This window comes from Microcaecilia unicolor, chromosome 1 (genome assembly GCF_901765095.1).
Source record: "Microcaecilia unicolor chromosome 1, aMicUni1.1, whole genome shotgun sequence".
NCBI classification, from domain to species: domain Eukaryota; kingdom Metazoa; phylum Chordata; class Amphibia; order Gymnophiona; family Siphonopidae; genus Microcaecilia; species Microcaecilia unicolor.
In genome coordinates, this window is record NC_044031.1 from 235,162,595 (window position 1) to 235,182,502 (window position 19,908).

The 19,908-nt window shown below is 42.1% G+C and overlaps 1 protein-coding gene across 1 annotated transcript in view; it reads right to left on the bottom strand.

Moving 5' to 3' along the window:
* Positions 1-4,883: 4,883 nt before the first annotated feature.
* CAVIN4 (caveolae associated protein 4) overlaps positions 4,884-19,908 on the bottom strand; it is a 63,380-nt gene continuing 48,355 nt past the window's right edge. Inside the window, exon 2 of the mRNA XM_030204860.1 lies at positions 4,884-6,462. Within this exon, the coding sequence (XP_030060720.1) occupies positions 5,803-6,462 (660 nt within the window). The 3' untranslated portion in view covers positions 4,884-5,802. The remainder of the gene's footprint in view (positions 6,463-19,908) is intronic.

The window sequence follows — 19,908 nt, forward strand, 5'->3', positions numbered from 1 at the left end:
AGAGACACCATCATCCAGGTACATTTTTTTAAAAAGGCACCAGAACATGCAGCAAAAGTCACATGGATCGCTGGCACTGTGAAATCCTTGGGCTCCACAGCTGAGAAAAGAAACAGAACTTACCCTAGCAGAGCTAATAGGACATTTCTTTCTCTCTGGATCCTCATTTCTCTTCCATTACTAGTTAGCTACATCATACTCTGCTGACCTAAAGTGATCAAGGTTCTAATCAAAGCATTCTACAACACTTCCTTCAAATTGTATAACAGAAGCCAGCATATAAATACAAGCCGTACAATAATGTTCATTACAAAAAAACCCTATATAAATGGCTATCAAAGTGGAATTATTTTGACAATAAGGATCTAACCTACTAGCTATATCTCACTTTGGGTAAGTTATCCTCTGTAAATACGAGCAGGTGATATAACCTGGCAAACCAAATTTCTAGTTCCCGGACCTGGTGGCTGATACCTATGCATCACTTAAATGATAAGAAAGAAAGGCCTAGAGCATATCCAAGACAGCCCCAGCCAGTCAGGTTTTCAAGATACTCAGAATGAATATGTATAACATAGATTTGGATATCCTGAAAACCTGATTGGCTAGGGGTGTCCTGTTGAGAACCAGTGCTCTAGGAAGGTTACTTTGCACTCCCTGGGGGAATATGTGGGCAACTAGACAGAATAAAGATGGCTGCCCTGCTGTAGCGGTTAGAGCAGATACCTTTGGACTTAATGCTGTGGGTTCAAGTCTTGCCTTTGAGTGGAGGAGTGGCCTAATGATTAGTGCAGCAGGTTTTGATCCTGGTAACCTAGATTCAATTCCCACTACAGCTACTTGTGACTTTGGGCAAGTCACTTAACTCTCCATTGCCCCCGATACAAAAACATAGATTGTGAACCCTCTAGGGACAGAAAGTACCTGCTTATAATGTATATAATGCTGCATACATCTAGTAGCACTAGATTTATTTACTGCCTTTTTGAAAGAATTCACTGAAGGCGGTGTACAGTAAGAATAAGTCAAACATAAGCAATAGACAATTACAGTAGTAAAAATATTCAAATAGCAAATCAAAGTACTATAGAAATGAGTTGGGAGAATAATCTATTTACTATACATATTTGTGCACTAATACAAGTTATGCTGAGTCATAAATTCATTCCTATCCTATATGTGGACCCAATAACCATCATGCACAACCTTTTATTTTAGTAATTATTAAGTGAACATTTTAAAACTATTAAATGCGTTTCCAGAAAGCATTAACATTGCCTGGAGTAGATGATGAAATAGCCCATCTGACATGTCACCTATGATCCTACAGAAGCCAGAGGTTCAATTAGAGGCTGATGGTATCACAACAGCAGTATGAAAGTTACAATTAAAATGAGGCAACAAGAAATTGCACACTAGAACTCAATTTAACGCATTTTAAACCGCTTTCCAGATGTGACACATGTGAAGCAAATAACTACCTTTTAGAAACAGAAAGTTGCATTCTGTCTGCGTGTTTGTGAGGGTAAACGTTTCCACAACTAAAGACATATTTGATGTCATGTCACTCTCTCAGACATTACACAACGTGAAAAAATTCTTCATATAAAGAATATTCGATATGTGTTCCTTATTTACTTCCAAACATTATTTTCTAAATTTGTTTAACCTTTGCTATCAGAGACATAAATGTGTAAACAAATTGTTTCTGGTATGTTGCTGCTTATCTCCAATTCTTGTATTCTGCAGTGATCTTACTCTGCTAACAGTGCAGTCAATGATACATCGACACACCGTATTGCCATAAAGGCAGGGTTACCTCCTTGAATTAACACCAAGCAGAAAATACCGAGGCCCCCATTTTCTAGTCCTTAACATGCAAAAATGACATTCGTCATCATGCATTATCTGTCACAATGCATGAAATGAGCTTTGCTGCAGATAATGTGTGATAACACCATGACTGAGAGCTAACCATTAGGAAGTAGAGGCCTGAGCTGTGTGTGTCTGTTACCAAACTCTTAAACAATATAAAACTAGCTAAAGATCAGAACAATATAAAAGTCTTGCAATGTTGCTATTTTATTAGGCAGGTATAAATATTTACATGGAGTAGTGACGGCACATTTGGTTTGAATTTTTATATACGCATAGCATGTATTGTAGACTGAAAAGACCAAGCATGTATGTAAATTCATTTAATTGTATCTAAAGAGAAACAGAGGTCCTTAATGGTTGTGTTGAACTGTCCCCCGGGGCTATCGATGATTTTTATCTGGTTATTTCAAGAAACAGGAGTATTGAACACTCAGTTTTCTGTCAAATGGAGTAATGCCCAGCATTGTGTTTACAGAACACTGAAGGGTGGGATCAGAGTGCAAACTTCAAGCTCTGAGCAATCCAGGATGTATAATAGCTCTTTGCGAGGGTACCAGGGCCAGGACTAGCATTAGGCAGACTAGACGCCCGCTTAGGGAAACACATTTTGGGGGCATTGGTGCACCCTGGAGCAGAGCAGTGCCCTGGACCTCAAACCTGGCTCAGTACAACACACTCTTCCATCCGCTGCTGTGCCTGCAAACTGGATCCCTTGGAGCTCCTGGCCACTTTCCCTCCCCCTCCCCATAGCAGTAAGCCAGCAGTTGACATGACAGAAATCTAGCCAATGTACATGCTGGTTTTCTACTGACTGCTGGCAAACTCTGAGGTATTTCTCCATTGTAGCTGTCCTCCTGCTATCTCTCTTTCCTACCTGCTGCAGTACCCCAGGTCCAAACTTTTAGAAGTTGATATAAAACTGAAAAGATATGTAGGTCCTGCCTTTAGCGCATGAACACTGATAGTGATGCTGGTTCCATCTTTTCAACACATGCTTCCAGTATCTGTGCAAGCAGGAACCAGTAACACTTTCAGCATGCAGGTACTGAATGCAGCCTCATGCATCTTTTCAGTTTTATCATGGCTGCAGCAAGTTTGTACCTGGAGTGCTGCAGTGGGTGGGAAAAGGAGATGCTGGATGGGAGGGGTTAGAGAGGTTGGAGGGGATTTGCAGGACACAGTTGGATCATGGGAGGGGGAATAGGGACACAGGTGGGGAGATCAGCACCTCAGGCACTGTTCCCTCTAAGTTGAGCGGGAGACCTCCAATCACATTGCTGCCAGTAGATGGTGCTGCTTCAATATTGTATTTTCAATCACTAGGGACAGGCATGTCCTCTGGAATCCTGCAGAACATGACTATCCCTCACTATTGAAAGTGTGATATTAAAAGAGACACCCCCTCCCCCCCCCCCCCCCCCCCCCCCCCCCCCCCCCCCCCCCCCCCACTGGCAGCAATGCTGTTGGAGGACTCCTGCTCAGCTTAGAGGGAACATTGATCTTGGGGTTAGGAAAGGGAAAGGGAGCTGTGTGGGGAAGGAATGGGCGATGCTGGACACCTGTGTGGGAAGGAAAGTGAAGATGCTGGACACCTAGGGGTAGGGAAGGGAATGGGAGATGTCAGGTACCTTGTGGTTAGGAAAGCAAAGGGGAGATGCTGGACTACAGGGTAGGGCTTGAGCCACCTTTTGGCAGTGTATTGCTTATGTTTGCCTAGAGAGTCAGATACCCTTTGGACAGCTATGTAGGATATTATGCTTCATGTTACTTTGGGGCTCTTTTACTAAAGGGCATTAACCACTTAGTACTAGATTCTATATATCACGCCTAAAAAATTGATGCCGAAAAAAAATATGGCTAGGCATATTCTATAAAATATGCCTAAATGTAGGTGTACTTTATAGAATACACCTAAATTGCTGCACAGTTTAAAGAATACACTGAGTGCACGTCCATGCAACTAAATTCAATCACAGGCAATTATGCCAAGTAAAACTGTGTATATGCCGACACCTAAATTAGGCGCAGAATGGATGTATTCTATAAAGCGCATAGATTTTAGAAACACCCATGACCTGTCCATTCCACGCCCTTGGCCACACCCCCTTTTCAACTATGCGACTTAGAATTTACAAGCATCACGTTACAGAATACGCTTAGTTGTGCGCGTCAATTTTATTTAATGCCAATTAGTGCCAATAATTGCATATTAATTGGCAATTATTGACACTGATTGGCTTGTTAACTAGGTTGCACGTGCAAATCCAGAATACAACCAGATTTGCGTGTGCAACTTAAGATGCACTATATAGAATCCGGCGGTTAATGCTCAGTTAATCTGTGGAAACGACTGTGTTAAGGGATTTTTCAGTGGTTTGCCTGTTTCCATGCATTCAACTGTGCATTACTGAATGTTTCATAATTTTTCTGTCGGGGGGCATGGGATGGGTACAGAGTGGTATGGAAACATTAGCTAACTAGTGCATTACACTTACTGCGTGCTAACTGACTAATGCAAGCTCACTTACCAAGTCCTATATCAGAGGTGCTAACTCCCTAATTCTATAAATTTGTGTGCATAATTTTACGCTTAGTGTGCCAAGTTGAGAGCACAGGTTATGGCATAGTGTTAGTTACACACATAATATAGTAATTAGCTGCTAATTGGCATTAACCATTTAATGGCTATAATTGGCACTAATTAGCAGTTACAGCATTAATATTTAGCATTCTATTAACTGTGCATTCAAAATCCAAAGCACACAACTGCAAGGGGGGTGTGGACATGAGAAAGGCATGGGTGGGTCAAGGACATGTCCAGCACTTACGCACATGGGTTATAGAATACTAGCAGTTACATGCCTAACTGCAGGCAGTTAAGCATAAGCATTTACACCAGTCATTGGGCTAGTACAGTGGCGAAGCCAGGACCTTTTTTTACAGGAGGATGTGTCTCCCCCTGCCCCCCTGTACAGCCCCCCGCACCACCATCCCCCCTTTCTCTCCCTGTAACTTAAAATCCTCTCTGTTGCAGTCTTTACCTGGGCGGTGGCACTCATAGGCTGCCTGTGGCCTGCACTGGGACTTCCTCCCTGAACTGTCCTGCCCATCACAAAACAGGAAGTTGTGTCAGAAGGGGCGGGGCGGTTCAGGGAGGAATAACCAGCGCAGACCGCAGGGAGCCTATGAGTGTCGCTGCCTGAGTGAAGACTGCAACAGAGAGGATTTTAAGGTGGGGGCAGGGGGCCGGGTCTGACAAAGGATGCGTACAGAACACACACACCTAGTTTAAATATTCCACTGGGCTAGCGTAACTGCTCACGCCTAAAGTCAAGCATGTAACTGTGGACTTACAGTAGTAATTCTAAAACAGCAGTCGCTGATACAGAATTTGTGTTTAATGCAGCTTTGGTTTTGGGGTTGCCGCGCATTCTGTGTTATAGCACGTTAAGCCCAAAACATGACACATTTTAGTAGAAGAGCCCCTTAATTTTTTCTTTTTATTGTTTCCTCGTACATGGAACAGCCTAATAAGTCACTTGGATGGTTATTTACTAACAGTTCGTGCACACTACTGCTGCAGGGCCTATCTGATGCAATGAGCCCTTGCAGAAAATAGAACATGCTTTCTATTAGTAAATGACCTCCCTGAGTAAATCTGAATCTGATAAAATCACAAAAAAACAAACAAACAAAGAACTAGCTAGTCACTTGCTATTTACATGATCATGAACTACATGTAGGGATTATTTGAAATTACACCACTAATAAATGTATGAAACTAAAATAGCACATCTGTGTGTGCACAAATGCACACACACGAACATACGCACGTGCACACACATGTGTTTATCCATCAGTACATGATTAACAGATTATAGACCTGTGTTTTGTAAATCATGGTAGTTCGTACTGCTTTGCGATTTATGAGGACTGCTTTAAGTCCAGCAGGGGAGCTTTGTCACTTTCTGCCTTGGCCTCATATTTCACATCAAGCTTCTCATCACTAGTTGGAGGTTTCTCTTCTGGCAGTGGTGGATCAGTCTCTGTGCTGGCTTCCTTCTTCTTCTTCACCACAGTGATCACTTCAGTGTACGTGATCTCTTCACCAGTTGGATCAATGGCACCACTATACAAAACAGACTCTATGCCTCCTGCCCTAATGCCTTCGTTGACTTCAGCTCCCGTTCCTCTTCCTTTCTTCTTGATGTTGACTTTGAAGGCTTCCTTTTTTGGAACCGCTTTGGAAATCGATTGCTTGAACCTTTCACCAGATTGTTTCAGCCGCTCCCCTGACTGCCTGATCCTCTCTCTCCTCTCTGGCGTCACTATTCGCGTACGAATCCTGTTCACCTTCTTTCCAAAATTTTGCTTCGTCTTCTGCACATTTTCCTTGGAAAACGCCTTCTTGATGTTGTCTATTCGCTTCATGCCAGATTTCTTCAGGCGAGACGCTCTGCTCTCTTCCAAGTAATATTCCTCATCAGACGAGAGATCTGCTGGTGGGTAAAGGTCATCGCCCAGTTCACCATCTTCTGTCTTGTGCTTGGCAATGGTCACTTTGGTGGGACATGGAATATCATTCTGTGAATGAAAAGCACAATGAGTTATCCTTGTGTCATAATGTAACTGCTAATATTTTCACTATCATCACACATATTAAGAAGATTGATTGAAAATGATCAAAGAATATTTGTGCTTCGGAAGCTGAAAGCAAATTGTGCATGTACCCCAAGAATTGAGGATCTCATGTTGGTGAAGAACACCTGCTTTTAAAAGGAACAGTAAACTCCAAGAAACTTGCTCCCCCCCCCCCCCCGTGCAAAAATTCTCTATAGCCATATACACAAGTACTCCACAGCATCCTCTCCTCTGGCATATTAATATTACCCCGCCCTTGCTCTCTGAAGCCCCGTTCTGTTGCTCTAAACCCTATTTCCACCTAATATCTACAAAAGATCCTCTTCGCTACTACTCCCATTCCCTGCTGGACCGCACCCTTCTTACTAGAAGAAGCCCTTTGGTCAAGAAGGACCAGGGAAGATCCTCAATCGTTCCTGCCTTGTTTGCAGCATATGTCAAAATGGTGCCAGCTGACCTGTTGCTCTTCTTTGCTCTGTATGGGGGTCTTTTACTAAGCCATGGTATCATTTTTAGCTCGTGGTAGAAATCAGCTGGCAGTAAATGTCGAGACATCCATTATATTCCTATGGGCGTCTCAGCCCTTACCACCAGCTGATTTCTCTCGCGAGCTAACAACGCTACCATGGCTTAGTAAAAGGCCCCCTAAGCAGGGGCGTAGCTACAGGTGGGCCTGGCTGGGCCCAGGCCCACCCAATTTCAGCCCAGGCCCGCCCAGCGCCAGCCCCAGCACCCATTGCCGGCCACTGCTGCTTTTCCTGTTGAGCAGCAGGGCCGGCGCTACAAAAAGAAGCGCTAACGGCGCTAAGGACGAGAAATGTTTAAAAAAAAAAAGCGCGGCACCGGCAGGCACTGTCTCGGCAGCCTTGAGGCATTGGCTGCTGAGGCATTGGCTGCTGGCTCGCAGGCTCCTCCCGTCTGCGGGAGGAGCCTGCGAGCCAGCAGCCAATGCCTCAGCAGCCAATGCCTCAAGGCTGCCGAGACAGTGCCTGCCGGTGCCGCGCTTTTTTTTTTTTTTTAAACATTTCTCGTCCTACGGTCCTTAGCGCCGTTAGCGCTTCTTCTTTTTGTAGCGCCGGCCCTGCTGCTCAACAGGAAAAGCAGCAGTGGCCGGCAATGGGAGCTGGCGCTGGCATGCAGGGCGGGCCTCGTCGAAGAAAAGAGGGAAAACATGGAAGGATGGGGAGAAAAAGAGGGAAAACAGATGGAAGGATTGGGAGAAAGAGGGAAAACATGGAAGGATGGGGAGAAAAGAGGGAAAACATGGAAGGATGGGGAGAAAGAGGGAAAACATGGAAGGATGGGGAGAAAAGAGAGAAAACAGATGGAAGGATGGCAGAGAATGAGGGAAAACATGGAAGGATGGGGAGAAAGGGAAAACATGGAAGGATGGGGAGAAAAGATAGAAAACAGATGGAAGGATGGGGAGAGAAAGAGGGAAAACGGATGGATGGGGAGAGAGACTCTGGATGGAAGGATGGGGAGAGAAAGGGGAGAGACTGGAAGGATGCAGAGAGAAAGGTGAGAGACTGGAAGGATGTGGAGAGAGAAGGGACACTGAACAGAAAAGGGTAGAGTGATACAGAGACACTGGTTAGAAAGAGGGAGAGAGACATTAGATGGAAGGATCAGGAGAGAGGATAGATGGAAGGATGGGGAGAGAAAGAGGGAAGACGCTGGATGGAAGGGTAGGGAGAAAGGTGACACTGGACGGAAGGATGCAGAAAGAAAGAGGGGAGACTACTGGAAGGATGGGGAGAGAGAGGGGAGACTGGAAGGATGGGGAGAGAAAGAAGAGAGCTGCTGGATGGAAAAGGAGAGTAGTGAAAGACTGGAGAATAAGAGGAAGGGGCATGGGGAGAACAAGGGTGAGAAAAAGATGAAAAGCCATAAGTAGATGAAGGAAATTAAAGAATGGATAGTAAGAATGAATTAAATCAGGACAGAGAGAGAGAGGCAGAAAAATATTGAAGAAAGCAAAGAAAAAGGAGAGAAAAATGAGAAATGGCCAGGAAACCGTGGCAGAAGAGTTAAGCGAAAACGAAGGAAAGCAGAATCTAGAGACTGGGAGCGACACAGTGAGAAAAAGTAAATGGCCATACAAGAAAGGTAAAGAAAATAATTTTATTATCCTAAATTAAAATGGTACCTGTGTTAATGAAGTTTCAGAGACCAATACTTCCTTCCTTAGGTCAGGCGAGGATACTGTAACAGCATTATACTGACCTGAGACAGGAGGTTTTGGCCTCTGAAAGCTCATTGAAAAGGGTGTTAGGCTATTAAATAAATTTTCTGAAATCTGATGCACTGAAAAGCAGCACTTTACCATGTGTGACAAATGCATCTGATTAGCGTGACTAAATTTTGCTGGGGGAGGGGGGTAGAGAGAAAATTTTCCACCCACTTTGGGTTCAGGCCCATCCAAAATTGGCAGTCTGGCTACGCCACTGCCCCTAAGTGAGAAATAAAGGGGAACAGTGGGCCAACTACTGACATTTTGGAAAATAATGACAGCAGTGCAGAAGGGACTGGAGCTTGCACCAGCCTGCTTTGGACAGGGTCCAGGTATGATAGGGGCATCACTTGGAAAATGGACCTTTTATAAAAGATTGGGGAGGGGCAGGATTTGAAACAAGAGAGCTTGACTTCATTATAGGGGTAATGCTGATGTGCTAGAAGGCTGTGGAGACCAAGGGATAGTGATGATTTGGTTACCCACATTTGTTAGTCTCTTGGAGTTTTCTGTCCCTTTAGTACTGTAGCCACAAAACATCGTTAGCTGCTTTTTTTTAAATGCCCAAGGGGTCCTTTTACTTAGGTGCGCTGAAAAATGGCCTGCGCTGTTGTAGACAAATTTATTGGACGTGCGCAGGTCCATTTTTCAGCGCACCTGCAAAAAAGGCCTTTTTTTTGCCAAAAACGGATGGACGGCAAAATGAAAAATGGTGAGCGTCCATTTTGGGCCTGAGACCTTACCGCTACCCATTCACTTAGCAGTAAGGTCTCATGTGTTAACCGGATGGTAATCGTCAGTGCGTGTACAATGCTGATTACCACCTGGTTAGTGCAGTGCACCAGAAAATAAAATATATTTTCCGGCACGTATACTGGACATGTGTAAAAAATGAAATTACCATCCAGACCACACGGTAGCAGGGCGGTAGTTACGAATTGGCACATGTTGGGCACGTATAGGCGTGTATGCAGCTTAGTAAAATGACCGCCAAGTTTCCAAAGGATGCCAGCTACATCTCATAGAGTGTAGCAAACTTCCCCAAAATAGCACAGATCAAGAAGATTTTTGTGACTACAGTGTTCCATTGCATATAGCAGAAACCATAGCTGCTTTGCATGTATTTGCATGCGATGCAATTCATTTGCTGGCATGCTCTGGGCCTGATTTGTTGCAAAGAAATAGCGTTTTGGGGATCACACTGATAGGCACATACATTACATTACATTAGGAGATCCAGAGGAGTTCTTACAGCTTGTCCTTTGTTGCCCATTTGACTCTGTGTGTGTGCTTATCAGTGTGATCCCCTCATCTCTGTTTTGTGTCCAGACCTTTTAGGATTTTATGAATTGCCTTGATGCAGGTGCTCATCACTGAAGCATGTTGGGCTATTAACTGATTGAAAGGTGCACTGGACTGATGAGTATTGTTCCACTGAGCATTCTTCAATAAAGGCTGTATTGTTTTGTAGCCAGGGTTGCCTGGTGTATTGCTGCTCTATTGTAGATCGCATTGACTTCTGCAGCTCTCTGCAGCTTTGTTGTTTTTCTCAACACACAAAAAAAGTAGGATACACAATTGCATGCTTTCTATAAATGTCCCACATTTTTTCCAGACAACATGTAATAATGTGTTTGTAACTTGTGATAATCATCACACAAAATACACCTCATTATTGTTTAGTAAATGGCCCCTTATTTGAATGATCGAAATTATTTTCTATCATCAGTGAAATTCCACATTGGTTTTAGCTTATTTTTATTTGACATCACAGCCAACAAAGATATCCTAACTAGTCCTGAAAATTCTAGATATTAGGAGGAAAAAACCTCAAATTATAAAGGCACACTACTATTGTTGGTATCACCAACTATTGGGAGGTCCTTTAAATCATCACAGGTAAAAAAAACCTCCTTCTTTTTTGTTATTTTGCAACTACTATAATATTTGTTCACTCTATTTAAACCAAAATAACACACCCGTCTATTTCTAGTACGGGGAAAGGCACTTATCTTATCCAATTTACAGTGAACTCGACACCTTCCACGGCCCGACTTGGCCTCAGTTTCGTGTCCTTCTTCAGGGTGCCGTGTTGTCTGACTGATCGAATAGAGTGCTCTCCAATCTGTTCACGCTTCCACCTAGGACTAGTTAGGATATCTTTGTTGGCTGTCATGTGAACTTTGATTATAAGTGATATCCTATTAAGCTCTTTATGATATTATTTTTATTTGAGTCAGTTGAAAATATTGGTGTTCCGGCTGAGGGAGATTATCATACACTGTGAAATTTATCATTGAGGTTTTCAGGGTAAACTATTACCCTTTGGACATATTCTATAAATGGCGTCTAAAATCTAGATGTGTCTGATTAATGTGCCTAATGTTAGGCGGAGGGTATAGAATAACACATAGGACCGGGGAGCATGCCTACATTTAGTTGTGGCCATTTACGCCACTGAAAACCTTTTGTAAATACCTGCACCTAAATGTAGGTACATTCCCTTGAATTCTATAACAACGCATGGAAATTATAGACCGGTGCGTCTGACGTTGGTGCTGGGCAAAATGGTAGAGACTATTATTATTAAGAACAAAATTACAGAGCATATTCAAAAGCATGGATTAATGAGACAAAGTCTACATGGATTTAGTGAAGGGAAATCTTGCCTCACCAATCTACTACATTTCTTTGAAGGGGTGAACAAACATGTGGATAAAGGGGAGCCAGTTGATATTGTGTATCTGGATTTTCAGAAGGCGTTTGACAAAGTACTTCATGAAAGACTCCAGAGGAAAATGGAGAGTCATAGGATAGGATGTAGTGTTCTATTGTGGATTAAAAACTGGTTAAAAGATAGAAAACAGAGAGTAGGGTTAAATGGTCAGTATTCTCAATGGAGAAGGGTAGTTAGTGGGGTTACCTAGGGCTCTGTGCTGGGACCCTTGCTTTTTAACATATTTATAAATGACCTAGAGATGGGAGTAACTAGTGAGGTAATTAAATTTGCTGATGACACAAAGTTATTCAAAGTCATTAAATCACGGGAGGATTGTGAAAAATTACAAGAGGACCTTACAAGTCTGGGAGACTGGGCATCTAAATGGAAGATAACGTTTAATGTGAGCAAATGCAAAGTGATGCATGTGGGAAAAAGGAACCCGAATTATAGCTGTGTCATACAAGGTTCCACGTTAGGAGTCACAGACCAAGAAGGGGATCTAGGTGTCGTCGTTGATGATACGTTGAAACCTTCTGCTCAGTGTGCTGCTGCAGCTAAGAAAGCAAATAGAATGTTAGGTATTATTAGGAAAGGAATGGAAAGCAAAAATGAGGATGTTATAATGCCTTTGTATCGCTCCATGGTGTGACCGCACCTCGAATATTGTGTTCAATTCTGGTCGCCACATCTCAAAAAAGATATAGTGGAATTAGAAAAGGTACAGAGAAGGGCGATGAAAATGATAAAGGGGATGGGACGACTTCCCTGTGAGGAAAGGCTAAAGCAGCTAGGGCTCTTCAGCTTGGAGAAAAGGCAGCTGAGGTGAGATATGATAGAGGTCTATAAAATAATGAGTGGAGTTGAATGGGTAGATGTGAAGCGTCTGTTTACGCTTTCCAAAAATACTAGGACTAGGGGGCATGCGATGAAGCTACAATGTAGTAAATTTAAAATGAATCGGAGAAAAAGTTTCTTCACTCAACGTAGAGAGGTGTGGTAGCCGTGTTAGTCCACTCTTAAAGGTAATCAATAGAAATCAAACAAAATAAAACATGGAAAATAAAATAAGATGATACCTTTTTTATTGGACATAACTTAATACATTTCTTGATTAGCTTTTGAAGGTTGCCCTTCTTCGTCAGATCGGAAATAAGCAAATGTGCTAGCTGACAGTATATATAAGTGAAGCATCCAAGCCTTTCATTGACAGTCTAACAGGGTGGGTGGGAGGTATGCATGGGGACATCAAAGCATTCAACGTGTAATTAAATGCTGGAATTTATTGCCAGAGAATGTGGTAAAGGCGGTTAGCTTAGCGGAGTTTAAAAAATGTTTGGACGGCTTCCTAAAGGAAAAGTCCATAGACCATTATTAAATGGACTTGGGGAAAATCCACTATTTCTGGGGTAAGCAGTATAGAATGTTTTGTATTTTTTTGGGATCTTGCCAGGTATTTGGGACCTAGATTGGCCACTGTTGGAAACAGGATACTGGGCTTGATGGACCTTTGGTCTTTCCCAGTATGGAAATATTTATGTACTTATGTAAATGTGATGCCCCTGACATGCCCACACTCCTTCCATGGCCATGCCCCCTTTTTCAGTTGTGTGTGTTGGAATTTACGTGTGCTTCTTTGTAGAATACACCTAAAAAGAAGCACAAGTAAATTCCAATTATTGCCAATTAGTGATGATAATTGATTATCAGCCAATAATCATCACTGATTGGCTCGTTACTCAATTGAGTAGCGTGCGTAAATTGGCCACATGCACAATTTGACGCCGCTACTCACTGTTATATAGAATCCGGCCCTTAATGGGGCAAACTGTAGCAAGTCGGATATCTGACATCAAGATTTGATTTACTGCATTGCTTTCCTGCAGTAAGATAAACCATGATTTGATCAGCGTGCAATTGTTCACCCTTTCTCATTCTATTGATGTTTGGTGGTAGATGTTTATTATTATTTTGAGCAGGAAAACAATTTTACAATGGAGGGTATAATTAAGTAGGAACAGAACAACGTAGTCCATGACAACCAGCTTGGAAAATAATTATTCTATGCTACAACAATCTTCTATGTCATTTCAGGAGCTGGACTTGGGCTTTTTAGAGCTCAATTCACGCACTTTGGAAACAAATACTTTCCCTTAGAACATTTTTCCATAGGCACAGAACAGTTATAGATCCTCTGTAAAGCAATTCTGTAACTCTCAATGGCATTAGCCTAGAAGGGGAGGGAAGTAATAGACTGTCTCAGTGAGGGTCCTTTTACTAAGCTGCGGTAAAAGAGGGCTTGCGCTAGCGTCAGCGTGTGTTTTTAACATCTGCTGAGGCCCTCTTTTACCGCGGCAGGTAAAAGGCTGCATTTTTTCCTCAAAAGAAATGGACATATGGTAAGTGAACCACTTACCACGTGGCCATTCCGGGGGGGGGGGGGGGGGGAGCACTAACAGCCACCCACTGAGGTTGCAGCAAGGGCTACCATGGTAACCAAGCAGCACGCAGCACTACCCAATTTCTGCTGCGTAAGCACCAGTGCTACAAAAATAGAAAATATTTTTTTGGCATGTGCTGGGGGTGGGAACTGCCACCAGGCTCCTGCAGTAGCCCAACGGTAGTTCCAGATTGGCGCATGGCAAACCTGTTGCCATGCATCAACCCTTTAGTAAAAGGGCCCTAAAAACTTCTTGCTGAGATTGGTGCCTGCTTTCTCTGGGGAATATATCAAAGAGCAATAACATACATAGTTCTGATATACAAAATTACGCACAGTTTGCTCCTCCAGCCAAAGTCCTTCCTTTGGAAGGCCTCAAACCAATGCAAGTGAAAGTGCTCATGTTGAATACTGTTGTGTACATACTGTTCTGTGCATTGAGAATGGCCTGCAAACAAGGATCTGCTTTCTAAGGCTACAATGCTATTTTGCCTGTGGAAATGGCTTTGATTACTGCCTAGGCTTCTGATCCTGGGTGTTTGCAGATCACAAAATTTACGGGTTTGATATTTGGCACATAATTAGTACTGCTGAAAATCCAGCAGACTACTATGGCACTATCCGGTTAGAACTGGGGTGGTCTAGGGGCAGAGTCTGGGCGGAGTCAGGAGTAACTTGGGCACCTCTGTTTGTTATTCAGCAGGGGGTGCCCAGATAACTATCTGGTTAAGCAAAAAAGCTGTCCTAAGTTAACCAGGTAGAGATCCGGGTGCTGTCGCTGAATATCAGCAGTACCAGGGTAACTCCTAGTGACTGTCTTGTGCCCAAATAATGCTGGTACCCTGATAGGACCTGACACTGAATATTCAAACACAATTCAGCCAATGGCAACAATCGTTTAACAACACACAGACAGCCACCAGCTGAATACTGTATATTACCCTCTTCATGTTTATTTTTCAGGCAAAAAGAAGCAGCTAACTGGTTAGTTACTCACACATTGACCGACACCAGCTGCCAGTGGCGTAGCCAGGAATGTTTGACATTATAAACCATTCTAGTGTTAAACTCAGTATAGGTAGTAGTAGCCCAACACCAGTCAAGAGGCATGCATTGCTATTTTTTTCCTAAAACCATTTTAGTATTTGCATTGTTGGGAAGGAGAGCAAATAATCCCTTATCTATATCTACCTAGGAGTCAGACTCCTTTGTAACTTGACCTTTATACAATGGTGGAGCTTGTAGAATATTATCACTTGCCTTCTAGGAAATACAGGTCAAGAGGATTTCAGCTGCCAACTAGGCCTCTAGAAGCAAAACCTGTGTCTCACCCCAAGATTTCACTGTATTATAGCAATACAGGATTGTGACAGCCTGAAGGATGAATGAAATTTGGCACGTTTGCAAAAAGAGCTGAGCTAAGGTGTTACAGATGTTTGCTAATTGTGACCACTAGATGTTAATGTAATGAGATAGGACATAAAAAGGGTATAAAACCTGTCAGCTGGAATAGTCTTTTGGAGAACTCAGTAAATGTGAAACCTGTTTGAATCACTGTCTGACCTCCCTGTGAGAAATGTGCTTTGATTGCTATTACCAATGATCTCATAGATCCTGCCTGGTGAGTATAGACTTGCTTTAATAAACGTGAGAGCTGATTTCTCATAATCACTGTTTTCTTCTGATTATTGTCTCCTGACTTATTCAGAGTAAGTGTACAACTTTGGTAATGAAGGAGTCTAGATAGATGAGGAAAATATACAGATGCAGTCTTGGGTTGTTTGCTCATTCCTAGATATTTGTGGCTAGACCACTGTACAGGGATGGGCAAATACACCCTAAATCAAGTCAAGCTTACTACTATTACTACTATTTAGCATTTCTATAGCACTACAAGGCATATGCAGCGCTTAAGGAACAAGGTGCAGTCTTTTGCTGGAAAAGGACCAGAGCTGATAGGAAAAGATAAGTAGAGATATCCACCTCAGGACCCACACAGCAGGATCATTAAAGGATGAGAGAACAAGGTGCATGCTTCACATACAAGGACTTTGAACTCTATACCAAGTTCTTTGAACATCTTCGGCCGTGGTTTGGATGTATTTTTATAAATCATACATACTTGTAGCGCTATAGAAATGTTAAATAGTAGTAGTAGTAGTAGAATCATCAATAAAAGTGATTTAAATCTGCCCATTTTTTTTTTGCATTCTGATTAATTTTCAGGAGTCATTAATGGAGGACATAAGAATAGCCATACTAGGTCAGAGCAATGGTCCATCTAGCCCTGTTTCCAACAGTGGCCAATCCAGGTCACAAGTATCTGGCAAAAACCCAAATAGTAGCAAAATTCAATGCTACCAATCCCAGGGCAAGCAGTGGCTTTCTCCGTGTCTATCTCAATAGCAGACTATGGACTTTTCCTCCAGGAACTTTTCCAAACCTTTTTAACCCCAGTTCCATTCCCTTAATCATTTTGGTTGCTCTTCTTTGAAACTTTTCTAATTCTGCTATATCTTTTTTGAGATACGGTGACCAGAACTGAACACAATACTCAAGGTGAAGTCACGATACAGAAGCATTATAATATTCTTAGCCTTAGTTTCCATCCCTTTCCTGAAAATTCCTAGTATCCTGTTTGCCTTTTTGGCTGCCGCCACACACCGGGTAGACGATATCAGTGTATTATCTACAATGACACCTAGATCTTTTCTTGGGTGTTGACTCCTAAGTTGGACCCTAGCAACAAGTAACTATAATTTGGATTATTCTTCCCAATGTGCACCATTTTGTATTAGTCCACATTAAATTTCATCTGTCATTTGGATGACCAGTCTCCCAGTTCCCCTTTGGAACACAAGTCTCAACTCACTCCTGTCCCTGCCATTTATATCAACGCCAGGTCTGTGGGGAACAAGGCTCTCTTAAGAATCTGCTAGAACTTTCTGATGTGGACCTTTTGTTTATCTCAGAAACATGGTTCACAGAAGTTGATAGTCTGATACTGCCCCACATTTACCCGCCCAGTTATGGTATTCTTCATTCTCCAAGACAGGGTTAAAAAGGAAACGGACTTGCTCTTATCTTGAACAGTTTTTTCCACGTGTCTTTAGTTAATTCTGGAGTTTTCCCTAAACTGGAATACATACTGTGCAAATTATGTAATGATTCAAAAGAGGCAAATCAAATGATCCTACTCCTTATTTACCATCCTCCGGTAGCTTGGTCCAAGGCAGAACCTCTATTTGAAGAGATTACTTCCTCTGCCATGTCACAATTCTCAAGGATTATTTAGACTTAAACCTACACAAAATGATGTAGACACCAATGTCCACAACTTCAAATCATTCCTGAAAGGCTGCAAACTAACTACATTCTCAGAGGGTGCAACTCATGAAAAAGGCCATAAGTTATGACTTCAGGACTTCCCATAACTCAGGTTCAAAGCTGCTTGTTTTTCAAATCTTACAGGGCTTCACCACTGAACTGCTGACTAAGACTGCTTCGCTATGTCTAGTCCAGCCTAACAGACTGAAACAACAACTGATGCTAGCATCACCATTCCAAAAGGCAATTAGAAATCAGAAGATTTTCAGCTCTCTATTCCGTTCTTGGAGTCAAATATGGAACTCTCTACCTATTCCCGTCAGAATAGAACACAGCTACCTCAGCTTCAGGAAGAGGCTAAAAACCTTTCTCTTCCCAAAGACTGCTACTTAACAATTCATCATGACTTCTACCTCCTAGTATCATCCATTATCCTTTCCTTAATGTTTTTAGTCTCATGCATTAAGCCAATGGTTTCTAATGTTTCTCATACCTCACATTAACACTATTTGCTTTTGTCTCACCTAGCATGTAAACCACACCGAACCCCAGAAAGGGGACATTAGTGATATACAAGAATTGATTTGAATTAATATATGCTCCTACAAAGCAGAAACACATCTAGCCCTCCCAATGATGGGTACACAGTAATATTCATAAAGACAAGAGAAATGAATCTTATGTTTTCAGTTTACTGTGGTTTTCTCAATTACAATTATTTAGAGCTGTTTATGATGTTATTATTTTATCTGTACTGAGAGAGCACTAGGAATAGAGAATCTATTTAGTTTCGATAAAACTCATTTTAAAGCTATTAAAACATGTTACCTACTGTCTGGTTTTACTTATTAGAAAATTCACTTTACTGTAAAAAAACATGAGGTAATTTATTGAACTCAATCAATTAAAGCTAAATTATCATGGAAATGACCTATTTCCCAGTTTCATGTCCATACCTTGCAGATGTGTTAAAATGAATGCTGCCACAATCACATCAGCACTCTCTATTAAAGTGTGTTCAAGAAACAAAACCTGCACTTTCCATTTTCAGGTCCTCTCTACTTCCACTCCCTTCTCCTTAGGGTTATTCACAGTCCTAGAATAGCGGCTTTTATTCACTTCTCTGGGGCTTCATTCAGTTGACTTTCCTGTGGTTGGCATAGTTCCTCTAATTTCTTATGGGAAGAAAAATGTATTTTCTTTTCCCCTAGTCGGGAATCATAGACACTGGCTTCTACCATTCTCTCTTCCTTTCGTTTCTGTGACTCCATTGGGAAAGAATCAGAGAGAAATCTCAGCAACAATCTGGTTTCGGAGCAGGTTTCAACACAGAAGCCATTCTGGTGGCTCTTATTGATATCTGTATCAGACATTTGATAAGGATGCCATATAGCAATTGGTTTTGCTAGATTTAACCGGTGCATTTGATACTATTGACCATGACATTTTATTAATTATTAACTGATTTTAGATTGTAGGGTACTAGTCTATTTTGGTTGCATTCCTTTATGGAGGGGGGATCTCAACAGGTATTGAGATGATTTTGTTTCTTCCCATGACTTTCAATTGCAAGGTTTCTCGGGACTCAGTAACATCTTCCCCAATTAGTATTTAGCATGGAGGATTAGCCTAGTGATTAGGACAGCAACCTGAGAAACAGAGAAGTCAGAGTTTAAATCCTACACCTCATAGCAACACTCTGTATGGTCTTGGGCAACTCACTTAACCCTCCAAAGCCTTTGTGAGTAGACAAATATCTACTGTACCGAATGTAATTCACCTTGAGTTCAGATTTGAGACATATCATTTTTGGCATCCACAGGTGTCCATTTCTGAATATATAGCCAAACTAAGTGCTCCTTTTACCAATGTGCACTAATAGATTCATCGCATGCTAATAATAAGTGCCATGCAGCCCACATTTATACAATGGGCTGCATGGCATTTAATGTGTGCTAAATCAGTTAGCACACCTTAGTAAAAGGTCCTCTGAATGTTTTGGGGATTTGATGGGATTTTAAGAAACTAAAGCAAGGAAAAAAAATACAGCTTATAGAGAATATTCTTCTAGTTAGTACCTAGGGCTGTTAACTAGCTCTAGATTCACTCAGCATTGTTGATGTTGTCCTGGATTTACTTCGCTGCATGCAGGGACTTGTAGCCTTAATTTCCTTAGGAAATGCAATAAGGAAATCACAACTGCAATAGGCAGAAGGCTATTTATTAGATGAAAATATAGCAGCAAGCAATATTCAAAGAACCCTGAAATAGAACAAGCAGTATTCAAAGCAAGGAAATGGTGATAGTGAACCCAGCAGTCTTGAAAAAATGAGAGGTTGATAACTTCTTATGGACTAATGAATTTCTTGAGATGAGATTGAGGAAAAGAGTCCATTTCATCAGATGATAGTTCAGACTAATACTGCCACTCCTTTGAAGATTTCCAGCCAGTCTTGATTCATTCAAAAAGAAGCATTCTCTGGGCAGATAATTTATCAAGTTCTTCACTGCAGCGATAATCCGTGACTGCCTCTTGAACAAGGTTGCCAACAGTCCAGTGGCATAGCTAGGAATGAACAGGTCCTGGGCAAAAAAATTGATGCCCCTCCCCACTCTCCAAAGGTACTGGGGACTGGGGGAGGAGGGGTTAGAACCCCTACAGAGTTCCAG